The 19,084-nt window shown below is 43.6% G+C and overlaps 1 protein-coding gene across 2 annotated transcripts in view; it reads left to right on the forward strand.

The window, feature by feature from the left end:
• Nucleotides 1–6,576: 6,576 nt before the first annotated feature.
• The window catches only part of SPAG8 (sperm associated antigen 8), a 59,012-nt gene continuing 46,504 nt past the window's right edge, over nt 6,577–19,084 (forward strand). The window contains exons 1-5 of one of the 2 annotated variants that reach the window (XM_030191871.1): nt 6,577–6,589; nt 7,238–7,244; nt 11,413–11,495; nt 12,366–12,543; nt 16,043–16,088. In XM_030191871.1, the coding sequence (XP_030047731.1) occupies nt 11,445–11,495; nt 12,366–12,543; nt 16,043–16,088 (275 nt within the window). In that variant the 5' untranslated portion in view covers nt 6,577–6,589; nt 7,238–7,244; nt 11,413–11,444. Of the gene's footprint in view, nt 6,590–7,237; nt 7,245–7,738; nt 7,763–11,412; nt 11,496–12,365; nt 12,544–16,042; nt 16,089–19,084 lie in introns of those variants that run through there. The other variant, XM_030191870.1, reaches the window with a different exon arrangement.

Here is a 19,084-nt window from a genome sequence, read left to right on the forward strand (position 1 = left end):
GCTATGGTAGTGGTGTACAGTTGTGGGGAGTGGGTTTGGGGGGGGGGTTGGGGGGCTGAGCACACAAGGTAAGGGAGTTATGCACCTGGGAGCAATTTCTGAAGTCCACTGTAGTGCCCCCTAGGTTGCCCGGTTGGTGTCCTGCCATGTGAGGGGGACCAATGCTCTACAAATGCGGGCTCCTCCCACGACCAAAGGGCTTGCATTTGGTCGTTTCTGAGATGGGCATCCTCGGTTTCCATTATGGCAGAAAATCGGGGATGACCATCTCTAAGGACAACCATCTCTAAGGTCGACCTAAATTTTGCAGTTTAGGCGTCCCCAACCATATTATCGAAATGAAAGATGGACGCCCCTTTGCTGGGACGTCCTGCGGGGACGTCCTCAGGAAAACTTGGGCGCCACTTTCGATTATGCCCCTCCATGAGTAACTTGTAATCTTTGTTTCTTCTTTAATAGTTCTCTGGACGGCCTTCTGTTTGTAGGCTTGTGCTTGCTCCACCCAAGCCTTCTGTAAGAATTATTTTTGTTTTATATTCATTACAATATCTCCAGGTGAGAGGCTGATATGCACAGACAGAGAGAGGATCCTTGGAATGATAGTATCAGATATTTGAAGGTGATGAAACAGTGACAAGGCGGTGGCCGTAGCTAGAAGGTTGCTAGGCTGTATAGAGAGAGGTGTAATCAGCAGAAGAAAGGAGGTGTTGATGCCCCTGTACAAGTTGTTGGTGAGGCCCCACTTGGAGTATTGTGTTCAGTTCTGGAGGCCGTATCTTGCTAAGGATGTAAAAAGACTTGAAGCGGTTCAGAAGAAGGCGAGAAAAATGGTATGGGGCTTGCGCCAAAAGAGAAGAGACTGGAAGACCTGAATATGTATACCCTAGAAGAGAGAAGGGACGGAGAAATATGATACAAACATTTAAATACTTGAAAGGTATTAATCTAGAAACATATATTTTCCAGAGAAGGGAAAGTGGTAAAAGTAGAGGACGTGAATTGAGGTTGCGGAGTGGTAGACTTAGGAGTAATGTCATGATATTCTTTTTTGATGCCTGGAATGCCCTCCCGAGAGAGGTGGTGGAGAAAAAAATCACGATGGAATTCAAAAGGCATGGGATGAACACAGAGGATCTCTAATTAGAAAATGAATGGTATAATAGAAACTCCCCCAAAATGGTTGCATGTGTGTTTACATGTTGAGTGGCACTTTAGATGGTGACTCTGGCTGTGAAGGACTAAGGCAGGAGATGGGCAGACTTGTACGGTCTGAGTCCCCTCTATGGCAATACGGTTTAGCATGGGCTAGAGAGAGCTTTGACAGAAACTCCAGGACAAGACAGATTTGGAGAAGCTGGAGTGGGCTTCGATGGCAACTTCAGTAATTGGAAATTAAGGACAAAGCTGGGCAGACTTCTATGGTCTATGTCCCAGAAACACCAAAGAAAGACCATGATCAAGTATTTTATATCACACTCATTGCTGGTTTAATCATGACTTGATAATGAGTGTGACTGGAGGAACCGTTGAGGTCTTTATCTGCCATCATTTACTATGTTACTATTTAAACAAAAGTTATGGAGGTGCCGGCATTATTTTTCATTCAACCCTCTCATCATAATTTTTCAAAATAACACATTTTTCTATTGGTATGGTGATGTGATATTGTGCTAGAAGATGGCATCATGTTACTGCCTATGTGAGATTGATGTAGTGGCGATTTGCCAATGGCCTTGTTGATAACTGTGTTTAATAACGGAGGAGTGTAATTTGCACAGAGAGGAAGATATATTCTCATAATATTTGTAAGGTGTCTTACGTTCCTTCAAGTATTAGGAATGTTTTGGGGTGGGGGTGGGGGGAGTTTGAAAGCTTCTTTAGTTGCTAACCTGACATCTTCTGAATGTCTGTTCAGGAGTCTGTATTAAGGACATAAGCCCCTTCTGATCTCACAGCCCCCCCCCCCCCCAATATAATAAACCCTGTCCCCATTAGGATCTCCCCCGGCCTCACCAACATAACAAGTCCTGACCCCGTTCTGATCTCCCCCTGGGCCCTCCCCAACATAATAAGCCCTATCCCCATTAGGATCTCCCCCCAGGTCCCCCCAACTTAAGCCCTGCCCCCATTCCAATCTCCCACCCGGATCCTCTCCAACATAACAAGCCATGCCCTCATTACGATCCCCCACCTGGACCTCCTCCCCAATATAACTATGCTATGCTAATGTAATCACCTGTTAAATTGGGATTACTAATGAGAGTGAGTCCTTGGTAGATAGTCACTGAGTGAGGAGGAGGTCCCTGGGAGGAAGTCCTAGCCCAGCTGGAATGATGGGAATAAAATGCAAAAAAGATAGTTCATATGTTTAAACTTCTCGTACAGACCTTTAAATGCATCCACTCTGCAGCCCCCCCATTACCTCTCCACTCTCATCTCTCCCTACACTGCTCCCCTTGAACTCCACTCACTAGACAAATCTCTCTTGTTGTCCTCCTTTTCCTCCATTGCTAACTCCAGACTTCGCTCCTTTTCTCTCGGGGCACCTTATGCCTGGAATAGACTTCCTGGACCTATATGTCTAACTCCATCTCTACCTGTTTTCAAATCTATGCTGAAAACCCACCTTTTCACCACTGCTTTTGGCTCCTAACCACTACTCAGTTACCTCCCCTTGTTCCTTCTCACCCAGTACTTCCCTCGCCCTTAATTTGTCTTGTCTGTCTGTATTATATTTTTAGGTTGTAAGCTCTATTGAGCAGGGACTGTCTATGTCAGGTGTACAGCGCTGCGTGCGTCTGGTAGCGCTATACAAATGTTAATAATAATAATAATAATATGTTGGGCGAGTGACAGTTCTGGGAGGAGTTTGGAGGCATAAAAGTTTTTGCCCCTGTAAGCACAGAGTCCTTGGTTGCCTGGAGGTCTTAGGATCGTCTGCAAATCCATACGAAGTGCCCAACAGGGGATCCTGGATTGCAAAGTAAAGTTTGGGCTGAAATTAAGGAGCAGTTATTGTCCCATAACTGGAGAAGGAGCCAGAGCTTGGGAAGGATTGGGGAGTCTTGCTTGCAAGCGGGGTTAGGGTAGGAAGGTGCCTGCTCAAGGTTGGGGTGTAGCCCTGCAGGGTGCATCCATGAAAGGAGGACTGCCAGAAGGGTCTGTGCCTGGTGGAGGTGGAAAGATTTGGGAAAGGAGAAATATAGCCTTTGAGGTACATCTGGCTTCCAGGATGGGCAAGGACGGTGGTATTTGTCAATATGTACACAGCGGCCCAGGGGCGGAAATCTCTGAATGAATATAACACATGCCAGGGTGTCCCTATAAGCAGCCCCTCCAAATAACAGACTGATTAGGATTTATAACAAATTACTACTCTATCTATGCAAAGTTATTCCGTTATTATACTTCCTCTGTGTTCATCCGTATGATGCACAAACCGGCATGTTTGAAAACATAAGTAAAATCAAATAAAAATGGTACCAACAATAAAAAATGAGAATGTGGATGAAGTAGCTGATAGGTTTGTTTGCTTTGTTTTGAGAGTACGGGGAATCGATATGATGGCTGTGCTGGAGATTGGAAAGAGAGATTAACCTCTGTGGTTTCAGCTTTTTGACATCATGCTCCTGTTCTCAATCAAACCTCATTGAGCAGCCAGCGAGACGTGCGGGCAGTGCTGAAGACACCTGTTTCAGGCTGCCCCGGTCCATCTCGCTGCTTCTTCCCATTCACAGGAAGTTGAAAAGGTGGGATGAAGTGGCAAATAGACCAGGGCAGCCACAAGCAGCTGCTTTCAGTGCTGCCCATGCCACTGCTCACTGCTGGAAACAGGGAGGAGAGATGTAGCTGGCCGGACCCAAAGGAAGGGAGGGAGAGCTCAGCTGCCTGACTGCGGGGACAGGGAGCCTGAGGAAGCAAAAAACCGCTTGGCTGACTACTATTGCTGGGGGGCCTGAGACAGAAATGAGGGGGCCTGGGCCCCTGAGGCCCCCTGTAGCTACGCCACTGCTTGTAAATAACCCCAAAGAAGGACAGTGGTAAAGGTGTTCCTCCTGGGTGCAATGGAAGTCAGAATCTAACTTATTTAGAAGCTAATTATAATGACTTCTTGGAGACAGATTCAGTTTGCCACCTGTCTGTTGCAGAGAGTTCAATAAAAGTTGATTTATTGTTTAAGCTGCTGACGTGTAGCATGGTTCCTGGACTGTAGAGTGAGTGGAGCCCTGAATGGACAAGTGTCTCCCAAACCTCCTGGATTGCTATTCTGGACCATTTACCCTCTCCCAGCTCGACTGATTCCAGACTTGAGTGGGGTGAGAGCGATCTGAATGAGCAGTGTATGTTTATGTGCCCGTGACCGGAGCTCATTTCTGAATATGCAGCATCATTAAAGGACAGCCCAGTTGGGTTTATATGCTAATCTCAACTTTGTCAAATACTTCAGACATATCCATCAATTTGCTCCCATGATACAACCGAATTCTAGTATTCTGACTCACTGTATTTTCAAATGTAAGCCACATTGAACCTGACTTTGCTTGGGATAATGTGGGATATAAAATGAGGCATGATATGGTTGTATTTTTAATATGGTAATACTAGAGCCCAGCTAAGGAACAGGTTATTTTAAGTTAGTCTTCGCTGGACCAAACTTGCTTTCCTTGTGCCATTACCATCCAGTTGGATAGGCAGTGTCTCAAAAAGTGGATGATAAAGGATTTTTTTAAAAACACATATATCTCACACTATCCCAAGCAAACAGGTTCAATGTGTGGTTTACATTTGAAAATACAGTGAGACAGAATAATAGAATTCATTTATATCATGGGAGCAAGTAAATAGATGTGCTTGAAACATTTAACACACTTGAGATTAGCAAATCCCACTGCTGCTCCTTGTGATCTTGGGCAAGTCACTTAACCCTCCATTGCCTCAGGTACAAAGTTAGATTGTGAGCCCTCCTGGGACAGAGAAATATCCAGAGAACCTGAATGTAACTCACCTTGAGCTACTACTGAAAAAGGTGTGAGCAAAATCTAAATAAATAAATATATGGAATGTTGCTACTATTGAAGATTCTACATGGAATGTTGCCACTTTTTGAGATTCTGGAATGTTGCTACTATTTGAGATTCTAGATGGAATGTTGCTAGTGGAGGAGTGGCCTAGTGGTTAGAGCACCAGTCTTGCAATCCAGAGGTGGCCAGTTCAAATCCCACTGCTGCTCCTTGTGGTCTTTTGCAAGTCACTTAACCCTCCATTGCCTCAGGTACAAAGTTAGATTGTGAGCCTTCCTGGGACGAGAAATATCCAGAGTACCTGAATGTAACTCACCTTGAGCTACTACTGAAAAAGGTGTGAGCAAAATCTAAATAAATAAATATATGGAATGTTGCTACTATTGAAGATTCTACATGGAATGTTGCCACTTTTTGAGATTCTGGAATATTGCTACTATTTGAGATTCTAGATGGAATGTTGCTAGTGGAGGAGTAGCCTAGTGGTTAGAGCACCAGTCTTGCAATCCAGAGGTGACCAGTTCAAATCCCACTGCTGCTCCTTGTGATCTTGGGCAAGTCACTTAACCCTCCATTGCCTCAGGTACAAAGTTAGATTGTGAGCCCTCCTGGGATGAGAAATATCCAGAGTACCTGAATGTAACTCACCTTGAGCTACTACTGAAAAAGGTGTGAGCAAAATCTAAATAAATAAATAAAATATATACCCAACTGGGCATTTAAAAATCTGTCCTTTAATGATGCTGCATGTTCAGAAATCATAGCCATAAGAATGGGCAGTTATTTGAAGAATATCACATGCACACACCAGAACAGGCATCCATTACATTGTAAAAGTAAACAACTTCTACAGAGTACATCCAAAATTTAATTTTTATTTTCTTATTTCCATCTTCCAAAATTCCAGACTGAATATGTACAGATCAGCAGGACCCAAAGCAGTCCAAAATAAAGTCAGAAACTACACAGTTTATACTTAATTGTTCAACCACCCTTAGGATTCACCTTTGGGTTTAAAAAGCAAAACCATGAGCATGTAAGGTCTGTATAACAATCAACGTTTAAAGGAAATGCCCATAATGTTTAGCAATAATGAAACAATCATGGGATATTCACATAGCAGGTAGCCTAAGCCAACAGATTTATTTTCCACTGAACATAATTAATTTTGTATGAACTTGGTGATTAATAGTGTGGTGAAGTGGACAATGTTAGCATATTTAGACTGAAGCTGGACAGAACTTTTGCATGAAGGAAGCCCTTCCCTCATTATTCAGTACCTCTCTGTGAAATAGTAGTAATTAAATAAACGCAAGTGCATTTTTATAATACAGTACTGCAATACACAAAGCAAAAGGAGCAAGTTCCCACATGCCATCTTTTTCTTTTGATGTAGGCACAGGAAAAAAATGTTCTTGGGTTTCCACCTAATTCATTTTTAATGTGTGATGTAAATGTCATAAATGACTAGATAAATAAATACCAAATACTCAAATGAAACCTTTATGCTTCACCCTAACTACTTATTTTTTTCTTTTTTTATGCTTGCTGTGAACTGTACATCAGAAGTGTACGCCAAGCCCCCTCCCTGCCCGTCTTCAAGTCTTTGCTTAAAGCCCACCTCTTCAATGCTGCGTTCGGCACCTAACCCTTACCGTTCAGTGAATCCAGACTGCCCCAATTTGACTGCCCCTATCGGACCGACCGTTCACTTGTCTATTAGATTGTAAGCTCTTTGAGCAGGGACTGTCTCTCTTTGTTAAATTGTACAGCGCTGCGTAACCCTAGTAGCGCTCTAGAAATGTTAAGTAGTAGTAGTAGTAAGTGAAACAGCAGAAGTGATAGCAAATAGCTAATGTTGCCAAAAGTGCTCAGTAAAAATGCTGCCAAGGCTGGACTGCTGTCAAGCACGCATGAACCAATCAAAAAACATCATTGCACTCATCACCCTACCTACAAACTATATACTACTAGTCATTGATCTAACACTCAACATGTGGATCTTTTAAACCTATAGATGCAGTGTTTACTTAACTTCAAATTGCATGGAGTGGGGTTAGAGTGGATCTTATGCTCTTCAGCTTTCACAGATGTATTCCGTGCTCAAATAAGTGCTTGTGTCCGTGCATAAATAAATAGACAGAAACTCTGAATGTTGAGTACCTGATTCTAATAACATAATGTCTGTTTTAGTGACCCTTTACCAGGAGAAAAAGAAAATCTGTGCATGAATACAAGTGCTTGGGCATCCTTATAACCAGCCCCTCCAAATGACACACTGATTACCATTTATAACAAATTACTACTCTACCTATGCAAAGTGATTCCGTTATTATCCTTCCTCTATGTACATCCGTTTACTGCACAAGCCAAGCAAGATTAAAAATGCTATCAACAATAGTGAATGAAGAAGCAGCTCATAGCTTTTGCTTGGTTGGATTTGAGTGTACGGCGATGACGGCTGCGCGGAGAAGGAGAAACAGAGTGTGACCTAATTGGTTTCAACGTTTGACGTCACTTCGTCTCCTTGCCCGTGTCTACGAAATGTGGGAGGAACTTAACGCTCCTTTCCCGGTCTCTCTTGTCCAATGGGAATGCAGCGTCCATGGTTACACAGTGACGAACCGGGTTGACCCTTGTTGCCCAACATCCAATCTCGTTGCCGGGTTTTTATTGTTGTCCGTTGCCGTAGTAACCGCCCTCAGCTGTTCCATGCGCAGGCGCAGAAGACTCAGAACGAGGTGAGAAGTGGAGGAAATGGGGTATTACAGCTGCAAAAGAGGGGGGTAGTAGGAATGGGGGGGGGGGGGGGGGTTGGAATGGTGATAGCTGCAAGAGAGGGGGAGGAAATGAGGTGTTAGAGGGGGAAGAATGGGGTGTTATAGCTGCAAGAGAGGGGGTAGGAATGGGGTGTTTTTCTAGCTGTGAGTGCAAGGGTAGGAATGGGGGGGTGGGGGTGGAGTGGGGGTTGGAATGGTGATAGCTGCAAGAGAGGGGGAAGAAATGAGGTGTTAGAGGAGGAAGAATGGGGTGTTATAGCTGCAAGTGAGGGGGTAGGAATGGGGTGTTTTTCTAGCTGTGAGTGCAAGGGTAGGAATGGGGTGTTTTTCTAGCTGAGTGCAAGGGTAGGAATGGGGTGGCGGGTGGGGTGTTATACCTGCAAGAGGAATGGGGGTGATATCTTTGAGAGGGGGTAAGAACGGTGTGTTATATTATTATTAACATTTGTATAGCGCTACCAGACGCACACAGCACTGAACACCTGACATAGAGAGACAGTCCCTGCTCAAAAGAGCTTACAATCTAAAAATATAATACAGACAGACAAGACAAATTAAGGGCGAGGGAAGTACTGGGTGAGAAGGAACAAGGGGAGGCAATTGAGTAGTGGCTAGGAGCCAAAAGCAGTGGTGAAAAGGTGGGTTTTCAGCATAGATTTGAAAACAGGTAGAGATGGAGCTAGACGTACAGGCTCAGGAAGTCTCTTCCAGGCATAAGGTGCTGCGAGGGAAAAGGGACGAAGCCTGGAGTCAGCAGTAGAGAAGGGGGACGACAAGAGAGATTTGTCCAGTGAGCGGAGTTCACGGGGAGGGATGTAGGAAGAGATGAGAGTGGAAAGGTAATGGGGGGGCTGCAGAATGGATGCATTTAAAGGTCAGTAAGAGAAGTTTGAACTGTATGCGGAAGCGGACAGGGAGCCAGTGAAGTGACTTGAGGAGTGGGCTAGTGTGAGTAAAACGATTTTGGCGGAAAATAAGTCGTGCTGCAGAATTTTGGACAGACTGGAGAAGAGAGAGATGACTGAACGGAAGACCAGTGAGAAGTAAATTGCAAGCGAGAGGTGACAAGGGTGTGGATAAGGGTTTTGGCAGCGTATTCAGAAAGGAAGGGGTGAATTTTGTTAATGTTGTAGATAAAGCTATATAATATATATATTGTTATAGCTGCAAGAGGGGGGAAATAGGGTGTTATAACGGCGAGAAAGGGGAAGAATGGGGTGATAGAAAATGGGGTAGTAGCTGCGAAAGAGGGGGAAGAATAGGGAGTGTTATAGTTGTGTGAGAGGGTGTAGAAATGGAGTGTTAAGCTGTGAAAGAGGGGGTAGGAATGGTGTTTTATAGCTGCAAGAGAGGAGGTAGGAATGGAGGGGTGTTATACCCACGAGAGGGAATAGGAATGTGGGGTGATAGCTGCGGGAGAGGGGAAGAAATGGGGTATTGTAGCTGCGACGGAGGGGGGTAGGAAAGGGGGTGTTATAGTTGTGAGAGAGTGGGTAAGAATAGAGTTTTATGGCTGCAAGAGTGGGAGTAGGAATGGGATATTATAGTTATGAGAGGGGAAATAATGGGGTGTTATAGCTGTGAGAGAGGGGGAAGAAATGAGGCATAACTGCAAGAGCAGGGGTAGGAATGGGGTGTTACAGCTGTGAGAGAAATGGAATGAGGTTGGTTTATAAAAATGGGGTGTTATATCTGGAAGATAGTGTGAAGGAAGTGGGTGTTATAGCTGTGAGAAGGAGAAGGAATGGGGTATTATACTCAGGAAGAAATGGGGTGACAGCTACAAGAACGGGGGAAGGAATTTGGTATTTTAGCTGCGAAAGAAGGGAAGGAATAGGGTGTTATATTTCACATTGAGAAGAAGGAATTGAGTACTATAGAAGGGTGGTAGCTGGGAGAAAGAAATGGGGTGCTACAGGTGGGTGCAAGAGGAAGAACTGGGATGTTACAGCTGGGAGAGAGGGGGAAGGAAGGAAGGAAGGGAGTATACCTGGTAAAGAGGGAAAACGAAGTGGGTGCATACTTGGGAAAGAGGGGAAAGGAAGTGGGTGTTATACCTGGGAGAGAGGATATAGCAGTATTCGCCCCAAAAATATTTGCCCGCTGGGTGGCATGAGGAATACCATGGGGGGGGGGGGGGAAGCAGTATTATAACATCTTCTGTTAAGTTTGCCTGATGGTCAGTAAAATCAGGCAAGTGGCACACCCATTCAAAAGGTCCTGAGTTGAACACTGTATAGAATGTTATACTTGGGAGAGAGGGGGAGGAATGGGGTGTTATAACTGGGAGACAGGGAGAAGGAACTGTTCCTTTAAATTTTATATGATTTTGTTATATACATACTTTATTCGTGTGGATTACAAATAAAAGTGTTTTTATTCAGAAGATGCCCTCTTGTCTCTTTAAAAAAAAATAACCTTTTATTTCATTTCAGCTTAAACCTTGAGCTTTCATCTCGCCCTTTCCACCAGGAACCTTTATTTTAATTGCCTCATTGGTGTGTTTTTCTCCTTTTTTTTTCTCCCAATATGTTTATGCCAGTGACCCTTTTCTTCTTTTATGTAGGACTTCCAGGGCTACCCCACCCTCTTATGATGGGTCAACTATAAATATAATATTTACAGTCATCTTTTCCTAGGTGGGGCTATTGCTGTGTGAGTCCTGGTAGTTGATGTTGTTTCGGTAGGGCACATTTGCTGCATAGGCGCCAAGTGATTTTCCTTAGTTTCCTCACCAGATCAGTCCAGAACCTGTGGAGTGTCCACCGACCAACGGACAAACCCAACCCACAGGTTCTGGCTGGTCTGGTGGGATTAAAGGAAAGAAAATTAGCAGGTAAGATCTAATTTCTCTTTTGCAGGATTTTCAGTAATTGGTTTGGTTGGCATCTTAGATGTGCATGTCTCTTTGTGCGCTTTTTAAACTATCTTGTTAGATTTTTCCTTTCATGTAAAATAAATCAGTATAAATGCAAAATATGTATTCATAATAATGCTTAGTATTAATTGTTGATAGTTAATTGTATTTGTGCGTTTGGTGGGACAAGTCTAGGGTGCCTAATACTCTTGGACCAATCATAGGCGTGGTACTGTAAAGCTGGCGGGGAGTTGAATAGTGATGTTTTGAAGGCCAATTCCTGCTAAATTAACACATCTGTAGAAGTCTTTAGAGGTCCACTTTTGATAATTAGTTTGACTTGGGAGAAAGGGAAAGGGGGACTGGGACTTGATATGGGACTGCCTTTCTGTGGTTTTTGCAACTACATTCAAAGCGGTTTACATATATTCAGGTACTTATTTTGTACCAGGGGCAATGGAGGGTTAAGTGATTTGCTCACAGTCACAAGAAGATGCAGTAGGAATTGAACCCAGTTCTCCAGGATCAAAGTCTGCTGTACTAACCACTAGGCTACTCCTCCACAGCTTATCTCTGTTTATGGGTAAGAAGGATTGGATCTGTTTTTGGGATCCTTGTAACTTGGATTGGCCACTGTCGGAGACAGGATACTGGGCTTGTTGGACTTCAGTCTGAACAGTATGTTATTTCTTATAACTAGATGTAGATGTTTCGGTCTGTTTCTCATGAAAATCTCTGTTCTCTTGCCTTTCAGTCAAGAGCCACTGTACCACATAACTAGGGAAGATGGAGGGCAGCGATCGGACCAAGTGCCTGTTAGGCAACTGGGTGGAGGAGGTAAATGCTCTTTCTCCAAGGACAAGCAGGCCAGTTGTATTCTAGAACTTTCTAGCCGCGTCCCACCACACATGTTCTAGTGCCTTCTGGATCTGTCCAGAGGAATGTGAGAATGGATAAAGCGAAGTTACTCACCTGTAGCAGATGTTCTCCGATGACCGCAGGCCAAGTATAACATAACATTTTATTTTAGATTCCGCTAATGCCAAGCAAAAATCAATAAGCTACAAAGATTAACTGAACAATTCTAGACTACATCATTAAAACATATTTCCTAAACAGAATCGTTTTTAGCTGTTTTCTAAAAGCCTGATAGTGAGAGACGTCGTGAATCCTCTGGAAGATCACTCCATGCTTTAGCTGCCTGATAGGCTAAAGAAGCAGGAAACAAAATCAAATATGTCATCCCTTTAGGGGAAGGTAGCAAAAAAAACTGAGCATCTTCTATGGTTTTGCCCTGTCATCACGATTAGAAAATGAGGATGCATAATGACCCATAAAAGTATTCTCACATACCCTCTCACTTACCCTTGGAGTTGTATTCTTTAGCTAGTTTATAGGACTGAGGGACCTGTGCTTGTGCGTCGGATGGGAAGGCACTAGCACATGCGCAGTGGGATGCTGCTAAAAAGTTATATATTAATTTCTCTAGTCAGTGTCCTTCGCTTTATCTATTCTGACACATTCCTCTGGATAGAGTCCATTTATTTTCCTGTACCGAAGTTGCTGCCATTGTGTCTGACAGTGGCAGGGGACTGCTGCGAGGAAGCTCACGCTGCTATCACATATTCTAGCACTGGCAGGGCATTGCTATGAAGACTCTCGCACAGGGGTGTCATGATAAATATTTCTCTTGTTCTGTGATTACAGAGATCCACTTCAGCACTGGATAGTCCTCCTCTGTCTGCTGAGTATATCAGCGAAGGCTACTTCCATCGCCATGGACACCCTGGCCTCCTTACTGTGGAACTGTTGTCCAAGATGGCTGACCTCACAACCACACATGACACCTTCCGCCAACCTATCTGTGATAGCACTCGTCGGAAAGGTAAATCTGAAGGGTCTCAAATCCTCACTCTCGCCATTAGATTTTCTGCTGATGCTACTACTACTACTACTATTTAGCATTTCTATAGCGCTACAAGGCATACGCAGCGCTGCACAAACATAGAAGAAAGACAGTCCCTGCTCAAAGAGCTTACAATCTAATAGACAAAAAATAAATAAAGTAAGCAAATCAAATCAATTAATGTGGACGGGAAGGAAGAGAGGAGGGTAGGTGGAGGCGAGTGGTTACAAGTGGTTACGAGTCAAAAGCAATGTTAAAGAGGTGGGCTTTCAGTCTAGATTTAAAGGTGGCCAAGGATGGGGCAAGACGTAGGGGCTCAGGAAGTTTATTCCAGGCGTAGGGTGCAGCGAGACAGAAGGCGCAAAGTCTGGAGTTGGCAGTAGTGGAGAAGGGAACAGATAAGAAGGATTTATCCATGGAGCGGAGTGCACGGGAAGGGGTGTAGGGATGGACGAGTGTGGAGAGATACTGGGGAGCAGCAGAGTGAGTACATTTATAGGTTAGTAGAAAGGATTTCAGAGCTGTCGTGAGCTTGTGCAATAGACATTGGCGCACAGCATATTAAATGTATTCTAGGAAGGCTTTTAGTCAATCAGTAGTGTAAAGAAGTTTTGAGATGTGTGCTGATGTCTACAGCACGACCACAATGCCAGAAATATACCGCCAGGTCTGAGGCAGCGTACAAGGGGACCTGATTCAACCTAGCAACTTTTGGCATTGGCCCTGTACCCCACCTGACATGACTTGACCCAGTCCTTCCCTGAAGTGACCCAGTCTGAGCCCTCCCCTGATAAGGTAGCCATTGACTCCCCCTCCCCAAAAAGGTAGCCAGTCCATCGCCCCCTCCTCTCCCTGACCCCCCCATCATTAATGTCCAGCACACCCGATATTCAAAACTATTTAAGTAGCTAACTGTGGATATTAAGCAGGAGATAACCAGTTATTGCCTGCTAAATATCCCAGTTAGTGGCTAGCCGCTAACTAGTTATATCGTTCGACATAGCTTTTTAAGCGCAGATATTCAGCACCAAACCAGCTATGTTGAGGGGTCAAGGTAGGCCTTTTCTGTGAACCGGTCACTACTGAATATCAGCATAGCCAGTTAACCTTTTAGCTGCCAAAATAAATCCTTCAATGCCAGTCGCTGGAAATGGCCCAGCTTTGAACATCTGGGTTTAATGCCGCTGGCAGACAGCAAATGCGCTGCCCACCTCCAGCTGAATATTGGGCCCTATTTCTTTATTAGCACCTTTTTTATTGGACATAACTTAATACATTTCTTGATTAGCTTTCGAAGGTTGCCCTTCTTCCTCAGATCGGAAATAAGCAAATGTGCTAGCTGACAGTGTATATAAGTGAAAACATTCAAGCATTACTATGACAGTCTGACAGGGTGGGAGGATGGGGGTGGGTCGGAGGTATGCATGGGGACATCAAAGCATATCATTGATATTCTAACAGGATGGGTGTGGATAGGTGAGGGGAGGGGTGATCAACAGAGAATTACAGCTTTATGGTTTATAATGGGCTAGGAACCCCAGATCCTTGTTTAGTCCTTGCTGTTGGGTTTTATTTTGTTTGATTTCTATTGATAACCTTAAGAGTGGACTAACACGGCTACCACACTCCTCTATTATCGGGATAAGAAATAGAGTGGTGTAGCGTTAAAATTCCACAACTCCAGCTTCCATCCTTCACATACAAAAAGATCCATCATTTACAGCCAAGCCACAAGATACCACCATATCTGCTCTGACCCAGGGGACAGAGACAGACACCTTAAAAGCCTGACTGCATCCTTCAAACAGAAAGGCTACAACCCCAAAATAATCTCCAAGAATATTGCCTCCTCCCTCAAAACACCCAGGGAGAATCTGCTACAGTACAAAAAGAAAAAATCCACAGACAGAATCCCGCTTGTAGTGACATACAATCCAGAGCTGGAAAAACTGAGGAAAATCATAAGAGATCTACAACCTATACTCCAGGAGGATGAATTACTGAAAGAGATATTCCCATCCCCACCAGTACTGGCCTTCCGACAGCCACGCAATTTAAAACACAAGCTAATCAGAAGTAAACTTCCTTCACAGACTGAAAAGGAACAGAAGGGCACACTTCCCTGTAATTTATCCAGTTGCAAACTATGCCAAAATATTTCACAGGACCCCAAAGTCATCCACAAAGGAAAGATATTCAACATAAAGGGATCTTTCACTTGCTCATCTTCCAATGTGGTATATATCATTCAGTGTAAAAAATGTAACGAAGGATGCTATATTGGAGAAACAGGCCAGATGCTTAAGACAAGATTCAATTTACATAGACATCATATGAACAATACTGGTGCCAGCAGGGTACCCACGCCTGTTGGTCAACATTTTACAGGACCAGGACACTGTACCAGTGACTTCATAGTGAGAATCCTGAAAGGTAACTTTAAAACCATACAAGAACGTAAGACCTTTGAAGTCAGAATGATTGAATATTTTAACACCCAACAGAAAGGACTTAACAAGGATCTGGGGTTCTTAGCCCATTATAAACCATAAAGCTGTATGTCTCTGTTGATCACCCTCCCCTCACCTATCCACACCCATCCTGTTAGAATATCAATGATATGCTTTGATGTCCTCATGCATACCTCCGACCCACCCCCATCCTCCCACCCTGTCAGACTGTCATAGTAATGCTTGAATGTTTTCACTTATATACACTGTCAGCTAGCACATTTGCTTATTTCCGATCTGAGGAAGAAGGGCAACCTTTGAAAGCTAATCAAGAAATGTATTAAGTTATGTCCAATAAAAAAGGTATCATCTTATTTTCTTTTCCATGTTTTATTTTGTTTGATTTCTATAGATTCTACATGGAATGTTGCTATTCCACTAGCAACATTCTATGTAGAAGTCGGCCCTTGTAGATCACCAATGTGGCCGCGCAGGCTTCTGCTTCTGTGAGTCTGACGTCCTGCACGTATGTGCAGGACGTCAGACTCACAGAAACAGAAGCCTGCGCAGCCTTCTACATGGAATGTTGCTAGTGGAATAGCAACATTCCATGTAGAATCTCCAATGGTATCTATTTTACTGTCATAGTAATGCTTGAATGTTTTCACTTATATACACTGTCAGCTAGCACATTTGCTTATTTCCGATCTGAGGAAGAAGGGCAACCTTCGAAAGCTAATCAAGAAATGTATTAAGTTATGTCCAATAAAAAAGGTATCATCTTATTTTCTTTTCCATGTTTTATTTTGTTTGATTTCTATTGATAACCTTAAGAGTGGACTAACACGGCTACCACACTCCTCTACTTTATTAGCACCTAAACTGCACCTAAACCTAATCTATCCAGAAGCAGAAGCCTGGTATAACCTGCCACCCTCTGTCCCTGAGAGAATGCTGCAGAAAAATGAACCACCAGAATAAGAAATAATAAGAGAATTATTTAAATTTTCTTATTTCTTTTTCCACAGGGAAACGGGAGGAGATTATAGAGCGACTCCTCTACAACCAGATCTGGTAAGCAGCCCCTATTACACATTTGGTTAGGCTGAAAAATGACCAGAAGTCCTTTGAGTCCACTCTTCTTGTGATTGCCTAGCAACTCTCTATATTATAAATACATGATTATTATTATTGTCATGATTTGCATAATGTGTACAAGATGTACACTGCTGTAGAGACACATAATAAACAGTTTTCTTCTCTTTCACAATCTAGTCAATACAGACAGTAAATGAGAGGCATAGAGTGAGGGGGAATCTAAGCAAATACTTCTTCATGGAAAGGATGTGTGGAATGGCTTCCTGGTGGAGGTGGTGGAGACCGAGACTGTATCTGAATTTGAGAAAGCATCGGATAAGCAATGAGATCTGTAAGGGAGAGGAAGGGATAGTAGATGGTAGGGATGGGCAGGCTGAATAGGCCATGTTTCAATTGGGGGGGGGGGGGGGCAACGATTAAAAATTTTAATCAAAATTAATCGTGGTATTAAACTTTGTAGTCACATGATTAATCTCAACTCTGGGTTGGATGACTTGGTGCATGGAAATTTTTTAACCTGCTGAATATAATGAAAAGTTGCAGACACACACTTCCCTCCCACAGCACATGGCTCCCTCTCCCCTTCATTCTCCTCTCCTGCTGCATCTTCCCCTGTAAATACACTCCCTTCTGCTGCTAAATCTGTTACCCCTGATGTACAAACATCCAATTTTCTCCTCTCCTGTTTCTGCTGCTAACCCCCCCCCCCCCCCCAGCACATAGGTCCATCATCTCCACCCCCCCCCCCCCCTAATTTAGCTTAACATTTATCTGGTTCTTCATAGGGTCTCTGGCAGTAATTTCCACATCTACTTTCAATTGACATTAGTACCTTCCCTCTGCTACGTTATGTCAAGGTGAAATAGGATGGGCAGGGGAGAGAAAATAATGCTGGACAACAGACAGGAGATAAAAATTTTGATCATGATTAAAAAATGTAATCCTAGTTCAAATTTATAAAAATTAAGTGAATTAATAGTAAATGCCCACCCCTAGTTTCAATTGATTGTCCCATTATTTAATGGACTTCTTCCAAAATAAACCACACTGCTGAAGCACCCTATCACATGGGAAGTTAATCTTGTTTTAGCTTCTCTTGTGAAGTTCCTTATTTGAATCACTGGAGTCCACTTCTGTGCAGCACTTTAAATGAAATGTGCTCTTCCTATTAGCTGTTACCCATCTGGAGTATTGTGTTCAGTTTTGGAGGCCGTACCTTGCGAAGGATGTAAAAAGAATCGAAGCGGTGCAAAGAAAAGCTACGAGAATGGTATGGGATTTGCGTTACAAGACGTATGAGGAGAGACTTGCTGACCTGAACATGTATACCCTGGAGGAAAGGAGAAACAGGGGTGATATGATACAGACGTTCAAATATTTGAAAGGTATTAATCTGCAAACGAACCTTTTCCGGAGATGGGAAGATGGTAGAACGAGAGGACATGAAATGCGATTGAAGGGGGGCAGACTCAAGAAAAATGTCAGGAAGTATTTTTTCACGGAGAGAGTAGTGGATGCTTGGAATGCCCTCCCGCGGGAGGTGGTGGAAATGAAAACGGTAACAGAATTCAAACACGCGTGGGATAAACATAAAGGAATCCTGTTCAGAAGGAATGGATCCTAAGGAGCTTAGCCGAGATTGGGTGGCAGAGCCGGTAGTGGGAGGCGGGGCTGGTGGTTGGGAGGCGGAGATAGTGCTGGGCAGACTTGTACGGTCTGTGCCCTGAAAAAGACAAGTACAAATCAAGGTAAGGTATACACAAAAAAGTGGCACATTTCTTGGGCAGACTGGATGGACCGTGCAGGTCTTTTTCTGCCGTCATCTACTATGTTACTCATGTTACCTCTGCTAGAATAGTGAGTGAAATCCGAGCACTGTATGGTGGCAATGCTCTCTAGGAAGGAGTCAAAAATTAGGTTGTTGTCTAGGAGAGTATTTGGGAGGGACAGTTTCCAACTGTAGGGGCCACCTTTGCTTGGTAAAAATTCAACTTAGCTCCTACCGATAGGCCGTCCAGGTCAATTACTGTGATTGCTGCTATACTTTCCTGGAGCCACTCAGAAGCTCATCTGTGCTTTAGACTGGGGAGCTGGTTGGGCCTTCTGGGGCCTCTGCTGCCTTGAGGTGGGCGTGAAACCCCTGAGTGTTCTGGGAAGGTCAAGAGGGAGAAAGGAACCTATGCCTTTCAGAGTAATAGGTCCTTCTTTGCCCCCTGACAGTACATCTCATCCTGTAATCAATTGTCCCACGTTCTCCTCCCAATGTTTCTATGTTGATGTCCCATTGTTATATTCCTAATGATAATCGAATGTCTCGCATAACTCTGTACAATGTAATCCATAACCAAGTTGTAACAAATGTATTTCCATTATTCATATCTTATTGTAAGCCACACTGAGCCCGCAAAGAGGTGGGAAAATGTGGGATACAAATGCAATAAATAAATAAATAAATCTCTTGGATGTGGAGGTCAAGCTAGGAGTGGTCTGGGACAGTGACGATGATAGTGTTTCTTGATGAGTTCGGTGACCTCCTCCACCTTGACACTGAAACGATTTTCACCCCAGCATGGAACGTCCACCAGCTTAATTTATTTATCAGTTTTATATCCCATATTATCCAATTGATCTAAACGGGTAACAAAAAAACATAATCATAAAATACAAAAAAAAACAAAATAAAATTTAAAAAACCTACAAACATTATTAAACTGCAGAGTCTGGGTCTCGGGCACACAGTCAGGTGAGTCTGCATAACCCAATACCCATAGCGGATGCCATCTTGAAAATACCAAAGGTTGCCTGGACCATCTACTTTCCACACTCCTATTCTTTGGCTACTTGCTGATGGAGTTCCTCTACCTACCCAGAAGGATAGTGTCTGAGAACTCTGCCACACTGCACACAATGTTCTGCAAGTGCATTCTCTTTAAGAGTTGGTAAGAAGCTATGCGGGATGTAAGTAAAGAGTT

Source organism: Microcaecilia unicolor, chromosome 2 (assembly GCF_901765095.1).
Source record: "Microcaecilia unicolor chromosome 2, aMicUni1.1, whole genome shotgun sequence".
In the NCBI taxonomy this organism is placed as follows: domain Eukaryota; kingdom Metazoa; phylum Chordata; class Amphibia; order Gymnophiona; family Siphonopidae; genus Microcaecilia; species Microcaecilia unicolor.